Raw genomic sequence first — 23,661 nt, 5'->3', positions numbered from 1 at the left:
GAGAACTCTGATGTTGGAAGCGAAATTGTAATCGACATATTAAATGTGGTGCACGACCACTTTCTTATAACTGCGGCTGAAACTGTAGGCAAGAGCCAGAAGTACTGTGTTGAAAAGGGTTTATGAACAGATGTGAACAGGGTTGTGATGTGAAAAAGGGTTTATGAACAGATGTAACCCAGTGCATGCAGAAAAGTTGCTCAGGGTACAGACAAAGAATTCTCATCACCTGCTGGTTATTGGTAATTGGTTTATTATTGTTGCATGTACTGAGATACAGTGAAAAGTTTTTGTTTGCATGCCATCCAGGACAGATTATTCCATACATCGCGGTAGTACTGTTGAATGTGATGGAAGTTGCTCTCTCTCTCTCTTTGTTTTGCTGCACTAGTCCCCCCAACCTTGAGGTTCCTCTGTGGTCACAAGCTCAATGGTGGTTGCTGGCCACCTCTGGGCTGGGGAGAGTATGCAAGCGAATAGGAGGCGATGAGGGAGACTGTCTGCCTGAAGCTTGTTGGTCTTCCAGCACAGCAAGGTGTCCATAAGGGAATGCTGCTGACTAGCACAGTCCAGGCTGCAGGAGAACGTGCTGAGGGACGCACTGAAGCTTGGTGCAGCCAATGCACAAGCACTATGGGGCAGGACCACAATCTAGGCTCTTCTGCTACTGGACATGGAGGGACTAAGTCCAATGGGAAAAGGGTGTATCGCCCCATGGAGCCACGAGTGGCAACGGTGCTATGGTTTTAAAAAAAGTATTAACACTACTGATTGTACTGACCAGAATGTAGAGTTTTGCACTGTTTTTCTTCTTGAGTATATATTTTTATTCAAATAAAGTGCATTTTTGAAATAAACACACATAAGGGAAACCATAGGATCAGAGCAATAGTCCACATTCACTGTGCCAGCCAGGTTGAAGCCCTGAGTCCCACACCTCAGTGCTGAGCAGATATACTGCTCACCCTGACCCAACATCAGCCTCTCCACACTGAGCCCTGTGTGATTCCTTGCGTGGTTTTGTGCACAAGGTCCCAGCACAGCAGCTGTATTGGTAGCACACCTACTTATGACACTATAAAGAACTGTTTTATCTCTGATTCCATTACCGCTGTCATTGCAGGAACACATCCTGAGTGCTAAGTGAGGTGCCAGTGTGTAGGTTAAGTGGTTGTGCCTTGCAAGTGCATTACTTATACTTTGATGTATACATGTTGTACCCTAAAGCATTAGTGGAGACGTTACAAAAACAACTCCCACCCCGGCCTATTTTTCCTCATGACTAAACTTCACCAGTCCTGGCAATATTTGACTCACAGGTGAGATCATTATCAACTGTGCCACTTCAATAGATTTTACTCTGTGTTCATTATATCATTCTGCCTCCATGTCATTGACTACAATGGTTGACAAGAATGAACACTTGTTTGGGTTTCTCAAGCTGAACATTTTCCATCAATCACTTTGACTTGGCACCTATTATGGAAGAAATCAACATCAAGAGACAAGCTCATCTGACAATAATGGAGAGGAGAATTTATCAAATGCCCTCTGAAATTAATTCATCTTCAAGCTCAATAATACATCTCTTGGCACCCATAACCCATATGATAGTCTCCAGTGCACTGAGTGCTGAGAACAATGGTAGGTGTTAGGGAGGAGAGAGAGAGTGAAAGACAGAGAGAGAGTGAGGGAGAGAATATAGCCGTTGATGAATAACGTACCACCCTTCAACCGATTTCTATTGCACCCTATATTGATATCATCAAATCCCCAATGACTTTCTGTATAAGACATCACGGACAAAGTTGTGGGTGGTTTTTGGAAATGGGGGAGGATTTAAAATATGAATTTTCAGTAAGAGGAGTCAACATCAGTCATAAGTGACAGTGGGGTCATGGGCAGGATAGTACAAATTTAAACATGGTTAGAAGGTCACAGATGATCACTCCTCCATAGATCTAGTGATATTGAAATGACAAGCTATTGATATTACAAGCAATAATTGGCGATTGAAATCATCCAGACACAGATGCTCCAAAGACCGCTGTTGATTAGAATAGCACCCACATGATGTTCTCACTGGTTGCTGCCACTTGACATAACCAGTTCTTGAAACTAACCATAGTGTGTATGCAGAGGCAGGTTGGTTATAAATTGCAGTGGAAGAAATCCAAATCTTCAGTATGTATACAGGTCCTCCCCTGCCGATCAATGCCCAACTTGCATACAGCCTGTACACGTGAATGACCACTTGGGAGAAAGGGGGATGGATTTGCTGAGGGGCTGCTGCCATCTTCTGCTGTGGGGGAAAACCTGGCTGATGGCCACATTTCCCACTTGTGAATTGTTCGGGTTACAGACAGTCTACAAGGTCAGAACCCTACTGTAACCTGGGGAGGATCTGTATAGATATATTGCTCAGTATTGGGACAAACAAAAAATGTGATACGGTCATATTTTTAGGATACTTGGCCAAATGTACAGGGAACATAGTAGAACATTTTGGGACAGATAAGATAATAACAGGAATTCACATTAACATCTTGCGAGATACACTAAAACTCTGAAACACGATGAGATAAGGATAAAGGGAAAGACAGATGAATGTACTGTAAATAGAAATGTACTAGATGAGATGGTGGCCAAGGCATTAGGTACATGATATAGTCAAGAATTAAGGTGCTCTATCTGGTACTGTGAGGTACCAAGATGGTGGCTGTCTCTCTCAAACTTATGCATAGGACAATGGGAGGTTCCAGGAAATACCTCTTCACCACGATCACCAAAGATGGTCATGGTCACATTTGATGAGATGTCAATCACCAATCACACACTGTTATATCTTAACTTTGCCACTCCATCACCTAATGCCAGCAGAGCCTCAACACAACTGCAGCAAACTGCTGTGCCTCCTACTGTCAGGAGGGCAAACTGCCCGAACTGCACATCCCTCACACTTCATTCTGATCACTCTTTACCTACATCCACGTTGGTGGGCACTGAGTGTGCAGAGTTCAGGCAACGTTCACTGGGGGTTCAGAAGCAGGGGATTTTAGCAAAAGGCAGCCTCTGTTTTTAGATCCACCCTACCTGGATAGAAGGACAGAGGTGCTAGCCCAAACCAGGGTCCACCTACGAACTTCCAGGAAGTACCAAGTCTTGGTATGTCCACATCCTAATTCATCCATCGTTCCAGTGCACAACCCAACCACAAACCATGCCTTGAACATGGTTAGAAGGTCATGGCTGATCACTCCTCCAGTAGATCTAGAGTTTTCGTAAGGTGCCTTATTTAGCCTAAATAAGGCACCTTACAAAAACTCTAGATCTACTGGAGGAGTGATCAGCTATGACCTTCTGACCATCTTCAAACTTGTACTGCCCTGCCCATAACCTCACTGTAATCTATGAGTGATATTGACTCCTCTTTCAGAAAATTCATATTTAACACCCTCCCCCATTTCCAAATCCACCAACAGCCTTGTTCTTGATGTCTTATAATGATGCAGAATGTGATACAGAAAGCGATTGGCTCACAGGTCCTTGCATTTCCATTAGTCCCATTTCCCACCTCCTTATTCCCCTGTATGCCTGCAACTTATTCCCTCCTACATATCTATCAACTCCCCTTTTTTTCTGGCATTGTCCTACATTGTAATTTACAGAGGGCAAATTAGTACTGGTTTATATTGATACTTGTACCGAGGTACAGTGGAAAAAACTTGTCTTGCACACCGGTCATACAGATCAATTCATTACACAGATTATTCTATCACCGCGCCTTTGAGTTATGGGACTCAGGGGAAACCCACACAATCACTCAAAGATTGGCTAAACTCTGTACAGACAGCACCCGTGGTCAAGATTGAAGTCGGGAGTCCCTGGAACCTCCACCTGCCCCACAACCACCACCAATTCCAGTTTCCCCAATTATTCCCACACTTAAATCATCATCATTGGCCTCCTCAGCCTAAAATTCCAGAATTTCTTCCATAAATCTGTAAACCCTTATTGCTTTGAAGATGCCTCTTAAAATCTACCACTGTGACCAAGCTCTTGGTTACCTGCCCCAATATCTCTTTGGTTGGTTCAGTGTCAAATTTAATTCGGTTATTTTGCACCTGAAGCACCTTGGGGGACTTTACCATGGCCAAGTGTGTCAAGTAGGCGCTGAAGGAGGTCTTGCCACACAACAGCGCCATCAATTGGTGTAACTAGTTTACAGTGCATCTCTCTGAGAGTGGATGCTTGGAAAGCACCGAGAGAAAGATTAGTGAAATTATTGATGCATCAATTGCGACTTGTGGAAAAGAACTGGAAAATACGACCACCAGTTGAAGTGTTTTCTAACTTCACTCCCAGAAAAACTGTCTCTAATATAAGACACACACACAGACCAGACCAGAAGAGATGGTTTCTACGTCATTGCTGCTTCCTTTAGTACATTGTACCTTGGGTTAAATAATTCCTTAACCAATTGAATTCCAGAGAATACATCACTAGTTTGTGGAACCATTTAATCCTAGTTATGATTTCTGTAAGCCTACACTGCATTTCTCAAAGGCCAATATATCCTTGCCAAGGTGGAGTTTCCAGTATAGCACACAGTACTCTGGAGCTTTGTATGTAGGTCAGTACTCCAGTCCTCCAAAGGTCAGCATTTTGTTAACTTTTTAGTTATGCCTTGTACATGTTGAGAACCCTAACAATTTGCATACACGGGGCCCCCCATTTCTTTGAACCTGATGCAATCCAGAAGGGTCTTTGATCTGAAATGTAAACCATCTGTCTCCAGACAGTGCCTGAACACAGCATTGTACCTTTATTTCCGATTTTCAGCACCTGCAGTTTTTTTTGTACATTTTCTTTGAAGCTCCACAGTTTTGAGTTCCTTGCCATTTAGAATGCATACCTTATTCTTTTTAGGTCCAAGGTGATCTCACATCCATTGAAAACTGTAGTTTTCTCAATTTATTTAATCCATTAACCTTCTATATTCCTGCAATAAAAACTTGTCTGAGAAACCTCTCATCTCTCTAATTTTCCATCCCTCTCTAATGTCTGTCTGTGACCTCCTGTACAGTGAGATCCAACGCAAGCTCAAGGAACAGCACTTCACTTTCGTATTGGGCAAGTTGCAGCCTTCTAGACTCTATATTGAATTCTACAACAATTCTGGTAACTTGATTTCTTGGTCTATAATAGTCATCCACTTATATTAACTGAGCTTGCCTTACTTTCTTTTAAATTCTTATTCTAGCTCTGGGAGTGGAAGACTGTGCCCAGCTGACCTGCTGAGCTCGTCCCTTCTGCTCTGCATTTTTGCCACTCTTACATTCTTTGGTCGATGTTCTCGCAACTACTCCCATTCATTCATTGACCTGATAATCTGTCTACAGCTTATCCCCATGGTTGCTCCACTTTTTACCTATCAGAGACATTCACCTTTCACCCCTAACCCATCCTCCCCGCAGTTTAACAAGCTTCCGTGTTCTCTTCCCACTTCTGGTCAAGGGTCTCAACCCTGAAATGTTAATGTTATCTTCCCACAGTGGTGGCCTGACCTGCTAAGTGTTTCAGGAATTTTTTTTTGTTTTCACTCTCATAAACCAACCCTTGGGAGGTCCTGGTACATTTTTTTTTTAAAAATTCAGATCTGCAGTGGTATCCCTCTTGGGTTAACTTATTGTTTCTGAAGTGTTGGTGTCGAGAAGTGGTCACACGTTGGTCTACACTAGGCTTTGTATTGAAGTAAACTTCCTCCCCCTTTCTATTTCAATCTAGCTAGAAGGCACCACATTTTATTAACCTTCTTGATGATTGTTATACCCAGGATAGAAGAAACTTAGACCACAGGCAAAATCCTTCACACCCAATGAATAATGAATGGTTATTATTGGACTGCAGGCAAAACAAGGCAAACAATGTGCACACATTTCTATTTTAATAAATGCATTGTGAACTCCAGATGCAAAAAACACAAACATATGGATCCAGCAACCATTTACAAAACTGTAAGCCAGGGCTTGTTTTATTTCAATGTCAGTGTTTAGTTCATCTCTAGATCTTCAAGGACAGCACAAGATGCCTGTACTTTATCACAACAAACCTACACACAGATTCTACAAGCTTACACAACAAACTTTTGTACCTGTAGTATCTTTTTTTAAAACATTTTGTTTTAAATCTTTTTTTATATAATAAGTTAGTGCTCCAGTCTCATGGCGAACAGATAGGTGAAGATTGGGTGCAGACTAGATCATACGGAGGGTTGGTTTTGGATGGATCTGCTTGTGCTTCTAGCTCCGTGCCAAATGGCAGAAAGGAAAAAAAAAATGCTCGAGTTCAAAATTTGTCCCCCCACTGAAAGCGAGAAGGAGTGAAGCAGCGTTAGCAGTTACAGGGGCATTCGCATCCTGGGTGTGGGAAAATGAATCAAGTAAATACAAAGGGACTTTGGGAAAGCTTTAAAACAGTCCGAAGATGTACCCCTCATCCCCACGGCTACCCAATGGTATCTCATTTCAATTCAGTCACACCTTTGGGTGGATAATTGCCCCCAAACCTTAGTAACAAGACCACCTAGCCACATACTGACAAATCTTTCACTTATATAGTGAAAGCAAAAACTCCAAACAATTAGATTGGTCTGCAGTGTGACTCGCTTCCCAATAACTGACCAACTTACAGGTAATGGGGGAGAAACTGTAGGGTTGTAAAATAAAAAAAATCAAAATTTCTGTACTTGCAGAGGTCACCCTGAATCTTCAAGTGGATCAGAGGGCAAGCCAATCATCTTGGGCTTTTTTATGTCTGTGACGCTCAAGGTGAAATTGACCATGAGAACCAAAGGGCAGTTGGTGCAGGGTGGGGAGAAAAGGTGGTAGAAATACTCAGCTCGGTTGTTTGAGCACTGCAGCAGGATCTTCATGCATCCCAGGAACTGACATGTCCTTGGGTTAAAACATCCAACCCAAAAGGATACAGCACCTCCTCACGAGTCTCCACACACTGGGGACTGCATTACAACATCAACGAGTGGAAACCTGGCTCCGTTACCCAAATGCACGACATCTGTTGACAGAATGCAATGCAACAAAGACATCCAGAAAAGGATCACGAGAAACGTTACGCAGAACTAAAAACTTCAGCACTTGCCCATTGAATAGCATCACAGAGGGGAGCAAGGAATTTCTAGCACAAACCCCTTTCTAAATTGAGAGAGAATAAAACAAGTCACCCTGGCTAGCCACGCAGAGACTTCTGGAAAGTAGCATTCACTACTCAGGTGAGAACGTTACCAAAGAAACAAAGACACGAACATCAACTACAGGATAAGAGCTTCGAACCAGTGTGCCAGCATGCACTAACGAGACAGTTAAACAAGAAACTTGCTCTCCATTGTTGAGTTTCTGCACTTTCAAGGCTGCAGCTCAGCCACGTTGAAAGGAATTTCTTAAATCCGGGGGGGGGGTGGGGGGGGGGGAATTAAATAAATAAAATGGGACCAGTTGCTGTCTTTAACAGGAGACTTCCATGGTCTGAGACCTGCCTTGCTCTGCTCACTGTTCCCAATGGCATTTGCCTGGTTGGCAGTGGGAGACTGGTTGCGAGTGACGTCCCCGGGATCCCACGCTCTGAAGTCGAGGTGGTGCGAGCTCGGGTTTAGACTGGTCATGCTGACGGCTGGCATAGAGAGGGGGAGCGAGAGAGAGAGCGAGAGGAAAAAAAGAGAGGGACACACAAAAAGCTAATTAAAAAACAAAGCACAGTCATTACTTAAATAAGCTCTGCTACCAAGCTTGCTGGATTAGAGCTTCCTGGGTGAGAACTTGTGGGAGGGAAAGATAGACCATTTTCTGGAAGTGAAAACTCTACCAGTGGTCCAGATGTGATTTTGTCAAGTTATATCTTTTCTAAAGCTGAAGTTCATTAAATCTGAAACCATATCCCCTTGCCATCTTACCCCATCTCTATATCAGCCTGGGCTTTCTCCAGAGGACTGGCACACAGAAAAACTCAAGGCTGTTGAATTGGATATTAAGAATCTTAAAAAGCACATTGTTTCCCCTCCGCACAGCCACTTGCTGTAACTTGACCATGCGAGCAAATCCATTTGCATAGATGCTCAGAGTGAAAATTGTTCCTTCTCTAAAGCTGGCAGCCTTTCCTCCTTTGGCTCACTGCCATCCTATCCCCTACATCCACTCGGCTAAGGCTATCATTTGTTTGTCCATCCCTAAATGTCCTCATGAAGCTGCCTTCTTGGATCATCTTTGTGACTGGGCAAACTGTCAATCAGGAGTTGGAACCTAGTCGACTTTTGTTGTCAGGTGCAGATTAGTTACAGTCTCCATCTGGGCAGAGACTAGTTCACACACCTTGGAGATCAAAGTGTGGACTTTTACTGTCCGACTGTGGCACATTCATTGCTTTACCATTTCTACACTCAGAAGTTCTTAAATCTTTTCCAATCCCTCCTTGGCCTCGTACACTTCCTACCTCTCTGCAACCTCCTGTAACACTCAAAACCCTGAGTTCTCTCAATTCTGGACATCTCCACTTCCCATCAAAGTAGGTGCCCAAGTTTCCACCTGTCCTGGCTCTCAATTCCAAAAGTTGCCTCACCAATCCCATCTCTCACTCTTCCCAAGATCTACTACTTTGACCAACCATTCAGTCACCTATCTCACGCCTACCCCAGACCTAGTCTGAAGCCTGCAGGGACACTATTGCTTCTAAGGCACTATACAAATGCAACTAATTGGTTTTTAAATTTCCACTGAAAGAAAGAATTTCCATTGATGAAGCAACTCTAAAATCAACAGTTCATTTGTCCTTTTCTTTTGCAGGTGCTGCCAGAAGTTTGCTGTCACCATATTTTGACTTCAACCAAAGTTACCTTGGTTTTAGGTTCTGGGTAGAGATAAATTTTTACCCCTTCCAGATGAGGCATGTGATCAAACTGTCTGATGTACACAGCTCGGTGATGGAGAGACTAATCCCATTATACAGCTCGGTGATGGTGAAACTATTCGCATCAAAGTGCTGTCATATCACTTCCCTACAGCTGAACATGGTTTCCCCAGGAACCTTTCACTAGTAAGCTTGCAAGGTCTGTTCAGAGAGTCGGTGATGAAACGTTCTGGCTCAATACTCCGCGTACAGAAAGCCTCCACCGCATCACTGGACTCTGCCTGTAACCCCGCCATTGCTCTGGAGAGCACTCATTCCTACAATGCACTGCATCGACCAGACACGTCAACCTTGCAATATATATATATATATATAAAAAAATCAGGGTGAGACGACAGACCATATTTTAGCTCAGGCTTTGGTAACAAGAGGCACAAAAATGAAAAGCCTCAGCGTACTTTGTTAGTATATTCTGTGTGTGGATAAACACAGGAAGGACTGAATTTTAAGTAGAGTGTGGCATCGCTCCCAATTTCCTAGCATTGCATCACAAGTCAATCCATTTTTTGAATATTTCCCTGTATATTTAGTAAACATTTTCCTCAGTTGTCCTAGGAGGTCTCTTTCTCTACTCACTCCCAAGCTTCTTAAACATGCCCAGAGGTAAAAGCCTTGAGCAGTCATAGATTTTTCCCCTTACACTGGTGGAGATGTCCCTACCAATTTCCTCCACTTCATTACCAGGATGGTCATTTTTGTCTTCAGTTCAGTCATCTTGAAAGGCAACGGCAGGAGAAGAACCTTGAGGTTGCTTAGTGGTTTCACCTCTACAATCTCCCTCAATTAACTCATCTGAAGCAGAAAACCTTCAAATGTAGAATGAGCACAGCTTGGAAGGAGGCCATTTGACAAGACTCCATGTAAAATCAATCCAACTAGTCCCTCTCCCTTGGCTTCTTACCATTGCCTTGCAAATTCTTTCCTTCAGGTACATTTCCAGATCCTTCTTAAGTGCCTCAGTTGAATCCGTGTCCACTACTATCCTGGTTTATCTATTCCAGACCTTAATTATCACTGCACAAAAGTGTTTTTCCTCATGTCATTTTTGGGCATTTCCCCAACAACTTTGTTCTACTTCCACTAATGGGAAGTTTCTTCCTACCCAATTTGTCTTTACCCTTCATGATATTAAATACCCAGATCTCTTCACCTCCTCTGTCCCAAGAGAAACATTCTCAGCTTCTCCACCTAACCAAAGTCACTAATCACTGGAATCGTTACTGCAAATCTCTTCTGCACCCTCTCCAAAGCCTTCAGTTCTTTGCTAACATGATGGGGTCCACAGCACTGGACACAATACTCCAGTCATGGGTAAACCAGTGTTTTACAAAGGTTCCTTGCTCTTGAACTCTATCTTCTGTATGTTCCAATGGTTTACAAGCAATGATTTACTTTTAAAAATGTATTTACTTCTGCCTCATGAATCACAGCAGGTAAATAAGGTTCCACAAAAACAAACAAGGACATGATTCAATATGCTGCTAGTTACATATTTAACAGGATGCTGGAGAGCCCCCTTAAACCTTCCAGCGATTTATCTACCTCAATGACTGATCAGGCCTTAGCTTAGTGACTCTTCGGATTCCTTTAACTCCAAACCAGGGGGTTCTAGCAATGAACTAAGCCTGATGCCCTTATGCTCTTCCTGGAAAATTTTACCTCAAATCCCATCAAACCCATAGCCCGACACACTTCAACACAAGATGTCCAAGGAAACATCCGAAAAATATGATCTGGTTGACGTGGAAGCCTCAATTCATTCGCGCACAGGATCCATCGTGGAAGGTGGTGGGTGGCGGGGAGGAAGGAAGCCTGTGGGATACTTGATACAAAATGCATGATCATACGCACACACGAAAGTTAGGAAGCAGAGCACAATGTTAATCACAGCACAAAGGGGAAAGGGCCATGCATGGGAGAAGAGACCACATCCAAACAAAGCAATGGAGTAGTATTTGGATACGTCAGCCTGGTTGGGAATTCCAATGAACTGGAATTTCTGATTTCAATGGGGGCGTTTCTGCCACACATTCATTTCACTTCCATCATCCCAAGCTGGCCAGTTGGTGTTTTGCTTCCTTGAACCAGCTCCCGAGTCAGATCTGGCAGTCATTGGGGTAGAATCTTTCTGCACAGATTGGCAACTTACCACAAATTTAGTTTCATGCTTCCCAAGTTGAAGCATTTTTTTAAAATTTAAAACCCCTCCACTGACTGTCTATACTTCCCACTGCCTCAGCAAAGCAGCCAAAATAATCAAGGACTCCTCCCACCCCAGTCATCCTCTCTTCTCCCCCCCTCCATCAGGCAGAAGATACAAAAAAGCTTCAGAACACGTATCTCCAGAATCAAGGACAGGTTTTATCCCGCTGCTATAAGACTCTTGAAATGGATCTCATACACGATAAAGATAAACTCTCAATCTACCTCGTCATGGCCCTTGCACCTTATTGTCTACCTGCACTGCAATTTCTGTGTAACTGTAACACTATATTCTGCATTGTTATTGTTTTCCTTTTGTACTACATTGATATACTCATGTATGGAATGATCTGTCTAGATGGCACACAAAAGCACTTTTCACTGTATCTCAGTACACGTGACAATGATAAACAAATTACCCATTAGATTCTTGTGCTACCAAGGACCAAGCGTTTTACAGTCATCTGTCCCTGAAAACCACCTCTTTGGTCCAACTTTTGGTCAGCATGTCTCCTGACTCAGTAGCCAATATCTGTTATTAAAATGACTCTCAAGTATTATTTTAAATATATGATTGTATGAGCTAGCTGATTTTAGCAAATCACATGATAAAATAAAACTAGCAACACATTTAGCCAAGTCTGTTCTGCTGTTTGTTGCTGACCTGTATCTCCCCCCACATAACTGCTCCCCCCCCCCCCCCCCCCCCCCCCCCCCCCCCCCAATTTCCCTTAACATCTGCACTTGGTAAATACTCAGGGCTCGCTATCCTAAATGAATTTTATCTAAGTCCTGGGAACACAAGGTCGATGCCAATTTAAATCTTGCCAGAGAAAATGCACCCAAATGTCCCAAAGTGAAAACTAAAACTAGCTGAGTGAAATTACTATCAATGGAGCTGAAATCTTGATTAAATGCATTGCAATAAGCAGAACAAATATGTACAAGGTCTTTCATTTAATTAGCTGTCAAGTCTCAATCTTTCAAAGTCGATAACGGTATTAAAAATCTTTACCCGACAGTTTGAAATCAGCCAGCTAAAAATAGGAATTCAGTGCCAAAAGATATTGAATTATGAAGTAATTGAATGAGGAGACGTGGACTGCATAAACGTATCAAATTGTGCTTGTGTTGAATTGAGCTGTCTTTAGCTCAAAAGAACTACAAGACAGAGCCATGGATGGGCAGTAAGAGGGAAGGGAAAAGGTGAAGGATCGAGGGAAATGCTGAAGTAAAATGGAAAACAATGCACGTAGAGCTACCTGTTTCACTGTGCAGGTGGCTGAGCTGGACGTACGGGACTGTAAGCAGGTGGGGTGGGAGTGGGGGACACACAGGAAAAGAACCAGGTTATTAGTGATCATATAAAGCATGTTACACACGATAGGTAGTAGCAGACAGCTGGGAGTACGTTGCAACAGCTGCAATACACTGAGGTGGTGTGGGTGAGAAGAATATCAGAACATAGTGCAAGTGCATTGCACGCACTCAAAATCTCTGGGTGCATACCATGCCCCACCACATGCTACCCAAACTCCTGAAGATGGGCAGAATGCCACTTCACCCCATTTGATACTGGCAACCAGTTTTCTATAATATTAGGCACCTGCTATGACACAGTGGGTGAGGGGTGCAAAATTAGTGACAGGGGCTCAGCTCAATCACTAAATTGCCCAGCTCCGCACATAATGGAGAAAGAGGATCTTGAAGTTTAAACTTGATTTGTGCATACATACTCCCATTAGACAGTATAAAGAAAACCAAACAGCAAAGAGTGCAGTTCAAATTAACACGTTTGTAGTAACTCATTGGTAAATCTCCAGAAGACTGTAGCCAACATCTGTACACAGATTAGATGGAACATGTGCACAACCGTTAAACTCCTGCGATGCCAATGGTACGCTCCTTTAGCAATAGTGTACATTATCGTGGGCTGAAAAGTTACAGTAACACCACTGGGAGAAGCAGTTATACAAGTTGTTGCACTGGCTCTGAGATATTGCACCATGTGGAAGAAAATATAGGTGCTGTTCTTATTGCTTGTGCCAACAATTTAAAGATTTCTGTAAGTTTGCTTGACTTTAGTCTCTGCCCTGTCAGTGACATTCAATGTGATGCCAAATGCTACAATACTTCCTGCTGGCAGGTTTGAGAATATAAAAGACAAAATAAATAACATTGCATAGATTATTTGCTATTCTTTCTCATTTCCTATCCCCAACTTCAATTCCAAAAACTCAAACTACGCCGAGTTCAACAATAACCCCAAGGTCCCTCAAAAAAAAAAAAATTTTGTTCAACTCTACACAATGCAGCTACTTCCCAATTCCAGCTGTGTTTCTTACCACGCACTGCAGTCCAGAGGTCAGGCATCAATTACAAGTCATAGTCTCTGACAGTCTGCCATACCTTGCCCTCACTCAATTCTTTGGTGCTCTTAAGCTGCAGGCAACTAAGAAGCAGGTTGATTAAAGAACAGAGGTCAGAGGATCGGGGAACATGTTGGGGTCGGAGGGAGGGAAGGAAGGGAAGACTGAATAAAGTGGGCTCCCTGGGTAAAGGGGAGGTGGGATTTCATGGGGAGAATGGGTTTGGGGTAGTCACGAGTTTGGTAACAATGGGTTAGAAGTGGAAGACTTCATCAGGTGGCGGCAGCAAGAGTGGGAAGGAGAGCGGGAGACCGGGGAATGGGGATCAGCAGGGAGTGTGGGACTGGAAAGCGACAGGGAGGAAATAACAGCTAACTGCTAAGGGACAATAGATCAATTATGAATTTAGGTTTCCGAAGATGGAACGTTGTCCCACTTCGTAAAGCAGTGTGGGGCCTTTCCAGTCAACGTTACGGTTGGTACGGCAACTGCTCTGCCCACGACTGCAAGAAACTGCAGAGTTGTGGACACAGCTCAACACATCACGGAAACCAGCCTCCCCTTCATGGACTGTCTACACTCACTGCCTCGGAAAAGCGGCCAGCATAATCAAAGACCCCTCCCACCCTGGACATTTTTCTCACCCCTCCCATTGGGTAGAAGATATAAAAGCCTGAAAGCATGTACCACCAGGCTCAAGGACAGCTTCTATGTTATTAGATTATTGAATGGTCCCCTAGTATGATAAGATGGACTCTTGACCTTGCAATCTACCTCATCATGGCCTTCCACCTTATCATGTGCCTGCATTGGACTTTCTCTATAGTTGTAACACTATATTCTGCCTTCTGTTATTGCTTTTTCCTTGTACTACCCCAATAAACTGAGGTGGTGAAATGATCTGCCAAAGTCTTTCTCTGTACACGTGACAATAAGAAAGTGGACAGGGTGGTTCAGGAAGGGAGACTGGGGGAGAGTGGTGTTTCCTGCAAACTGCCTTGTTTTCTCCAAGACACACAAGAGCACATCTGCTGGCTGCCAAACACAGCCACAGGGTAGTGCACACATCCAAGTCCCTCTAACACTGATTCCCTCAGGATTGCTGACCTTGGCCTCAGCCTCTCACTGCAGATATCAACGGCCACAGAATACATTTCTCTGTTTGCCCCCACATCCTTCCATACGAGGAAATTGAGCACAGGGCAGTTCAGCAGATCAGACACAGGAGAAGAACGAGTGGCACTGGGTGTGGAGAACCTGCCCCTAACACCAGGGAAAAGTGCCCTCCATCAGATCACTGTGACAGACTGAAGTAACAGCTCAACACAGACACACTGGGCCAAAGAGCCTCCTTCCAGGTTGTCCTCCTGAAAGAAACACTTTCTTCAAAAATATCATCAGTCCCCACTTAGATTTAACAGAACTGCATTCGTATCATTGCTCGGATTTACTTAATGAGCCAGCCCCCCTCACCCAAGGCAGGAGTGTACACTGGCAGATTTAAGAGTTCGCCACTCCAGCCACCCTCATTCTTTCTCCAGTACAACTTGTCAGAACTTGGTGTGACAGGGAGAGTGGAGTGTAGGGGTGCAATGCGTGCACAGGACTGGCAGAAACAAAGGGGTAGGTGGGTTTAAGTGAGGGCTGGAGGAAGAATCAAATATCAAAGAATAGTCATTTCCATGGAGAGCAACAGCTGTCTGCTCAGAACCTCTCACTGCAACTGGTTGGAAGTTTCTCTGACAGCCACAGCTCAGCTTCAAGCAGGATGACTCACTCCCCTGCACAACCAAACTCCTCCAGCAAATCGTTTCTGTCTACATGCAACTCATGTCACAACTTCCCTTCTTTTAAATTGCACAGAGCTTACACTGACCCATTGACTGTGCTGCTGGGCAATACAGAATGCACCTGAGATCTCCTCCAACCACAGCACTAGGGGACTGACCAGAGCAAGAATTCAGTTGGCTAATCAATAGGCCCCCAAAGCCATCCCAGGCCGGGTAATGCTGTGGAGGTCAGATGAAGAATGTCACAGCTGCAGAATGCTGGCAGCTGCACGAGTTTAGTGTGGGCTGCGCATCATGCAGTAAGCAGCAGTGCGAGAGTCACTTCAAGCCCTGTTTCCACAGGTCCTAGCAACACAGGATACCGCTGAGGTACAACACAGCCAGGATCCACAACTGTAGTCACAGAAAACTTACTGCTGGACTTCATCAGGAACAGGAGCGTGTTATTCAACCTCTCAAACCCTGTCCACCATTCACAGTTAGTTGACTGATCCGTACCTGAATGCCATTTGCTCCACATGACCCCAAACCCACTCACAGAACAAAAAGGAAATCCATCTCCGTTTCCACAGTCAACACCCAGCCTCAGCAATAAAAACAGAAATGCTAGAAACACTCAGCAGGTCAGGCAGCATCTGTGGAAGAAGAAACAGAGTAAATGTTTTAGGTTGAAGGTCAACTTTCTCTTTCCACGGTCTTCAACCTGAAACAATAACGCAGATGCTGCTCAACCTGCTGAGTGCTCCCAGCAATTTGTTTTTATTTCAGATTTCCAGCATCTGCAGTTGTTTTTTTTATATTCCTAGCCTCAAAAGCAGACAGTACCAGATTTCTGCTCCCCTTTGTGTGAAGGGTTACCAGTTACCACCCCTATAATCGTTTGGCTCAGATTTTAAGGTTATGTCCCCAAGTTCTGGACATCCTATAGGGCAAGAGTTTCTCTTGATCTTACTTGCCTAATCATCTCAAGTGGACCACCTGTACCCTAGGGAATACAAAGCTGGTCTGTGCAACTGATCCTTCTGACCAATTAACCATCTTTGCTATTGTACCATAACCTACATTTCCAAAGGAGCAGCAAGTTCTTACACAACAGCTTTGATGAAAGTAGCCTGTGCTGGCAGGGGGAAGTTGTACAAAGGAAGATAGAGGGGATGTAACTTGTGTAGGATGATGGCACATGTGGTTAAACTACCAGACCAGTAATACAGAGGCCTAGTGTTCGAAACCCACTCTGGCAGCTATTAAATTCAATCAATAATAAATTAATTAATAATTCAGGATCATGACCATGAAACAACTAGATTATTGCAAAAACTTTCCTGTTTCACCAATGTCCTTCGGGACAGAAATCTATCATCCTTACCTAGTCTGGCCTACCTGTGCTTCCAGGGTTGACACTTAAAAGAACTCCAAAATGCACTTAGTTTGAACAATCAGGGACAGGCAATAAATGCTGGCCTTGCCAGTGACACACACACTCCAAATTTACCTCACAAGCAACTGCATACATAACCTTAAAGCAGGAAGTTCACCATCTAAAAGGGAAAGTTACACATAGACAGAGATAATGAGGTGAATGTAGTCCTGGTCAGTACTGGAGTTGTCACTTTGCTGATCCTTTCTCAAACAGTCTGCACAGTGCCTGTGGTTATCAGGAGAAATTGTTTTAAATAAAAAGCATTACGCACACTCTCCAAAACATGCAGCCAGCTATGGGCTCAAGTGACAGCAGAACATCGACATCAAACATTTCAGAGTGCTCTGCCCTCAGGGGACTAGGGATTCACTTCTACAGCAGAGGGCAATGCTGGGAATGTCCAGTGTCCAGAGAAGGGAAAATCCTTGGGTTTCCACAGAGGAGGCTCTTTTTGTATCAGAAGGCTGCAGAAATAGTGTGTGGCTCTAGATTAGTTATAGATGGGCCAAATTTTAAATATTTAAGAAAGGAATTATTAAATGAATAGATTTTCTAATATCTCAAATTGAGGATTTAAATAATTCGTGCTCAGGATTGTTGATGGCACAAAATAGGAAGAGTAGTCCCATCTCTGCAGTCAGAACTAATTCCCCTCCACCCTGCCAGCTTTCAATCCTAATTTATCCCTCTTGAATCTGTGGACTTCTTGCTGGATTGTACGGTGCACTCACTCCACCTGTGTTTCAACATTGTGTCCATTAGTTGGAATGATCCAGAGAGGATGACTCCAGGAAACCACTCAACCCCATGACGCATTGTGGTCAACTGGGTGGGGTACATTTCTGGTGGGCACAGGTCTGTCATTGGGAAATGTCATGGGGTACAGTACTAGTGGGCACGGGGTAGTGACCACACTGCACGTTTCTAACCAGAAGTTGGGAAAGGTTTTGCTCGCTGAGGGGGCACTGAGGGAGAAATGCGAAACTCCGAAAATCCAGCAGTCATCCCAGCCATCAGCCAAGATGAAGCTCATACCTTCAGCTCACGCCACACTGCATTTCCCATCCCACCTGTAATCTGCCAGGCTGACATATCCACACAAGAGACGGGAATTTAAAAAAAATTCTTTTGAACAGGGGTAAAGTAGATGACTTGATGCAGGTGAAAACAAGTCGTTCAGTGGGGTTACTGGTGCAGTATGTGATACATTGTTTGGATATGAAGTTGGAATCACTAAAAAAGTGTTGATCTGAAATCAGACTCCAGATAAGATATTCCATGTGCATTAGGGAGCTCTTCCTGCTGCTTCATGAACAAATCCGAGATTTTCTATTCATTTAATGTTGGAATTTTCCTCATTTTTGTCTTAAGAGTTTTCCTCAAAGGAAACCCAGGGCTGCTTCCCTGTTGAGGTGGCACCATTGGATCAGAGACTGCAATACCCAGAGCATGCATGCATTCCAACTCAATACTTCCAATACTCACAATGATTGCGAAACACTGCGGACAAGAGAGCAATTGGAGAGTTAGTTTACCACTTCACCCAGTTGAGTAACAACACTGCACAATTGAAGCAAAACTGACCTCCACTTTAATCTAGGCCTAACTGCATTTTTCACCCCCGTGTCCTAACCTTCAATGCAAACTTCTGTCACGTATTTACATTCCTTCCTCTCACATCAAGTGCTAGTATTCTTGGGTCAGATAGGGAGAACAGGGCAGTGTTCAATACCGGTTTCTCTCAGGAGTACATAACCATTATTGTGACAAAATTCATCATTCAGAACTAATGCATTTTCCATTCCAGGTAAAAAAAAACACATGGACCAAACAGCCACTAAGCTTAGCTGGACAAGAAACCAGGAACAGGAATAGACTAATTAAAACCCTGAGATCATGCCTTATTAGTGAGCTAACTCCATTCACCCACCTCTCCCCCATATCCCCAACACCTTTAATTAATATATATCAAACTAATTGACCTAGTGTAATCTGCTGCTGTGGAAGAGAGCTCCAGGCTTCTACATACTGAATATAGAGGAACTGATTTCCAAATCTGCTCCCAAAAGGTTGGGTCTAGTTTTTAAAGACTATGCTTCCAGTGTTGGACTCCCCAACCAACAGAATGTAGCCCATCTAATCTTAATCTCTTGAAATCTTCAACTGAATCGTTTCCCCAAACCTTGGTGTGGCCGAGATGAATAGCATAGCTGCCTTTGAGCGTAAACTGGCTAAGAGAACAAGTATGAAAGAAATAAATGGACAGATGAAGATGGGAAGAAGCAAATTAGAACAAAATACAGCACGGAAATGTCACACATCAGAGTGTGGCATCGTGTTACGTGGCCAAATTTGGAAGATTCTGTACCATTCTGGTAAACTGACACTGCTTTCACTTCAAGGATGAAATACCCTTGCTAAGGTGCATCGGCCAGAACCACTGGTGCTGTGTAACTTGGACTTTGTGCAGAGGAAAGTAAAAGGGAAATTGTGGAGAGAGCGTAGCATTCAGAATTGATGGGTGCGATGCTTCATCCATGTCCTAAAAGGCATCTCAATTCTTTTCTCTCTTTATTCATTTTTCAGGTTGTGGACACTGCTGGCCGAGCCAGTGCTTATTACCCATTCCCTAGCTGCCCTCAAGAAAGCGATGGTGAACTGTGGCAGTAACATCATACTATGGTACAAATGAGGCATCTCAGAGGCCAGGAAAAAGTCAACTACACTGCTGTGTCTGGAGTCAAATGTAGAGAGCAGACAGAGTATGGATGGCACGTAGGCAGAGTGAGGACCTCAGTACCAGTGGTGAGGACCACGAAGGTATGGTCAAGGGAGGCAGAGGAGTGTTTACAGGACTGCTTTGAGTCGGTGGACTGGACCATAGTCAGGGATTCATCTTCAGATCGGAATGAATATGCCACGGCTGTCACCGACTTCATCAAGACCTGCGGGGATGAGCGTGTGCCTGAGAACAGAGATTTCCTTCCCTGAAGGACATCGAGATTCAAATAGGTTTTTTACAATAATTCTGTAATTTTGTGGACATTACCAAGTTATTTTAAATTTCAGGTTACTTAATTAACTGAGTCTACATTCTACAGGCCCCACAGTGGGAACTGAGCTTGTGCCTCAGGATGGTGATTCCACCACAGCCAATATGTACGATGGACCCATTACAGCACAGGAGAGTGCAAGAACAATGGCCAAGGTTGACTGCAGCAAGGACAGAACTGGGAAAGATTGAAAACCTTGGGTTGGTATTTTCTAAAACTAAGAGTGAGGGGGTAACAGATAAAACGATGAGACGGAGACACGAGGCTGCAGATGCTGGAGAAACTCAGCGGGTCAGGCAGCACTTGTGGAGGCAGAAGGATGGTCGGCGTTTCAGGTCGAGCACCTGCATTAGGACCGAGTGCAGAGGGGGAGATGGCCAGTATAAGGAGATGAGAGGGAGGGGCTGGCAGGCGATAGGTGGAACCAGGTGAGGAGGGGGATGATGGGCTGATGGAGCCAGATGGAGAGGGGTGTTGGGAGGCAGCAGCTGGTGGGTGAGAGGTAGAGACACAAGGAGAGAGAAAAGGGCAGACAGAGCCAGGTAGGGGGAGGAAGAGATAGAGGCTGGAAGGTGGTAAGTGGAGACAGAGGCTGCAGATGTGGGAATCTGATAAGTGGAATCAAATAAGGAAGGGATGATGGGCAGATGGGGGAAGAGAATAAGGGACCCAGCAGGTTGTGTATGTGGATGATACGCAGCTGGAACCCAGTGGGGAGGGGAAGGTGACAAAATTTGGGTGGATCAGAAGGGGAAGAGAAAGGAACACTGGGATCCGGGTTACCTGAAAACGATGAAATGGTTTGATAGAAAGGATGTAGAGATTGGCGTTTCCAATTTGTAAAATCCCCAAATGGAAGCCACAGATACAAGGTGCTCACTAATAAATTGGAAAGGAATTCAGGAGAATTAGCCGTGAGAACGTGAAACTCGCTACCAAGTCGAGTGGACAAGCTGAACAGAAAACATTCTTTTAAGCAGCAGCTGGATACACAGAGGGGAAAAAAAAATAGAAAATTTACAGTGATAGGACAACAGATAGATGGGAGGAGGCTCGTGAAGCAAATTCTGAGCTTTAAAGTCCTATGCAATTTCAAGAGATTACGATTCCAAGCAACTATGATGCATCTCATCAGTCAAGTTCCTCTGCAAAGGTTAAGGGGATTCTCAATGTCATATCACCAGATAGTACATTTCCATTAAATCATTCAGTAAAAACCTGCTGTACTGACAATACAAGACAAAGCTCCAACACTGTGGGGATGAGGTTTGCCTTGCAAACAAGATCAAAAACCAACAGGTTACACGTGTGTTGTTTCCATAGCAAACCGAGCAGATAATTCAAACTGCACGAGGTCTCTCTCAGGATATAGTCGTAGCTTTCCACTGTCTATGTAACATCAAGAAATCCACAGAAAACTGCTTGGTTTGACCAATGCAGGGAGCACGTCTGCACTTTGCAAACTCAATAAATCAGAACCTGCCCAACTCTTTAGAGCTTATTCTGGGATTCTTCACTAAATCAATCATTGTGCTGGGGTGACAAGGAGGAGAACTCATTATTAAACAATCCAGTGGTGAGAAACAAGCTTTTGAAAAGAATTCCATTAAATAAGGTTCAAGAGGTTATACTTACTGTAGCCCATTCCCTGCACAAAGTATTTGAAGGCTTCAGTCAGCTTGCCAGGCTAGGGGGTAAACACAGGTATTCATTAATCAACATGCTTATTTTAGACAACTCATCTGAACCAAGAGGTAAGATTAGCGGGTCACAGAAAACATGGAGGGCAGGAGCAGAGCGTGGGATCCTCAATCTTAATCAAATGCTCTGTGTAGGAGACAGATCAAAATAGATTTCCTTCAGAAATGGAGGGGAAAATGAGAGATTTTAAAAGAAAGGCAAGAGCTGGTGGATTAGTTTGCACCTTGGTCACCATGTTGAGGGACAAGTGCAGTGTTATACTTGTCTACAGGGAAGGATAACATGGAAGGCTACAACTTTTAGCAAGCTCGTTCTTAACCCCTGCAGAAGAGCACCAACTTGCCCAGGGTCTAAAGACAAAGTTGAAAGGAGTTTCATGTGAGGTTCTGAACCAAAGGCATCCTCAGCATGACACTAATCACCTACGAGGTGAGCCCCAGCAACTCGTGACAGAACCTCCCAAAACCGACTTCACCACTTTGGACAGCAGGAATCTGGGTATGCCATCCCACCATAACCCATACCTGCAGAAAGTACTTGTTAACTGTGTCAGTCCCCTGGGTGATGTGTAACTGTACCTGCCTGGTTAAAAGAGGGAAGGTTGAACTACAGCTCATCAGTAAGGTCAGAGAAGGTAAATGGGGTGAAAAGAAAACAACTTATAGAAAAACAACAACTTTTGACAGATGAAATATTAAGGCCAGTACAAATGCTTCAACTTTTCTAAATGCCTTTTGTCAAACAGTGAGCTGGAAGTAGCATGTGCAATTTAAATACCGGGAGATAAAAAGAGTAGACGTCTGTCCCAGACAAGACGAGGTCAATGCAAGGAACTAAAATCCGATTTCAGCAAAAGGTGGAGAGACAACACCAACTCTACTTACCTGAACCACCTGGGGAAGCCCTCCACAATCTGCCATCTGCCAATGAAGTGGAAGAGATACGTTACTGTACAAGGAGAACCTGGTTTAGGCCTTACTAGAAGCAATACATGACTAGTCTTTGAAACTTCTTTATTGGCTCCAGTCTCATACAGTTTCATTCCTGAATGGTGATTAACATTCTTGTTAATTCAATAGGGGACATTCTTCCTACAGGATTTAAATCATCCAGAACCAATCAGTAAACCATTACTCCTGTTAATCTAGACAAGGTAAACACTGGGCGGATTATGCACCTGTGCCTATAAAACAGAGGTCAAAGGGATGTCTCAAACACAGCTCTAAATGCCCAAAATCTTATCTACAAACCTGGTTGCAACTGGAGGCCTCATCCCCTTTCTTTAAAATTGACATGATTACTGTGTATTGAAGGCCTTCTGGCAAAGCTCTCACCTTCCCAGTTGAAGGAGATGAAGTCTTGAACTCAGATCTGTAATACTTCTCTGCAATGCTTTAGTACTTCAGTAAGGATTTTACCGACTCCTGGATCCTGTCTGAATGAACAATCCAATTCCTCACCAAGTGCCTCCTGGATTTAGTGTCTTTCATAACCTGGAGGTCCCACAGGGGTGTGGGCAGAGCCTGCTGATATCAGGCCAGCAGGCAGAGGTTACGCTGAGAGCTTTGGTGGGTCAGTATTTGGTTGCAGGCCTCAGTGACTCAGCTGCTGGGACCAGGGTTAGGCGAAGGGTTGTTGGGCCCAGGAGAGGCCAGCAGACAAGTTAGGGCCTAGAGGTTCTGGCTCAGTTACTGAAGTGTAACTACTGGTGGTCAGGGAGCAAAGGCAACTAAAAACACAGAACGGAAAGCAACGTTGGGCTCGGGAAGGTAATCTCACCTTCAGTAGCGTTGTGTTCGTTGGGTTTAGCCTAGAATTGCACTCAACCTAGAGCCAAATGGACAACATTTGACAACATTAGCAAGGAACACAGTTGCATTTACAGTATCATGAACACACATCATTGGGCTCAATACATGCCGTCCATACGAGAAACACCATCAAGGTCACATTACATTGCTAACTCGAATACTAGCTGCTCCTGCTTCTACAGATGTTATGGTCATGTTCCTTTGCTCCTGCCATATACAACTAAGGCAGTTTAAAGTCAAATCACATAGATGCCACAGCCAAGAAAGCTCACCAGCGCCTCTACTTCCTCAGGAGACTAAAGAAATTCGGTTTGTCCCCTTTGACTCTCACCAACT

The 23,661-nt window shown here is 44.0% G+C and overlaps 1 protein-coding gene across 2 annotated transcripts in view; it reads right to left on the bottom strand.

The window, feature by feature from the left end:
* The window catches only part of LOC127578707 (protein NDRG3-like), a 103,712-nt gene that overhangs the window by 21,279 nt on the left and 58,772 nt on the right, over positions 1 to 23,661 (bottom strand). The window contains exons 13-15 of one of the 2 annotated variants that reach the window (XM_052031035.1): positions 23,294 to 23,341; positions 22,399 to 22,434; positions 21,449 to 21,500 (exon numbers count right to left, since the gene is read on the bottom strand). In XM_052031035.1, coding sequence (XP_051886995.1) covers positions 21,449 to 21,500; positions 22,399 to 22,434; positions 23,294 to 23,341 — 136 coding nt within the window. Of the gene's footprint in view, positions 1 to 21,419; positions 21,501 to 22,398; positions 22,435 to 23,293; positions 23,342 to 23,661 lie in introns of those variants that run through there. The other variant, XM_052031034.1, reaches the window with a different exon arrangement.

The sequence above is a fragment of the Pristis pectinata genome, chromosome 16 (genome assembly GCF_009764475.1).
Source record: "Pristis pectinata isolate sPriPec2 chromosome 16, sPriPec2.1.pri, whole genome shotgun sequence".
Taxonomy (NCBI): Eukaryota; Metazoa; Chordata; class Chondrichthyes; order Rhinopristiformes; family Pristidae; genus Pristis; species Pristis pectinata.
The sequence above is the reverse complement of the archived record's forward strand: the minus strand, read 5'-3'. Positions and strand labels throughout refer to the sequence as shown.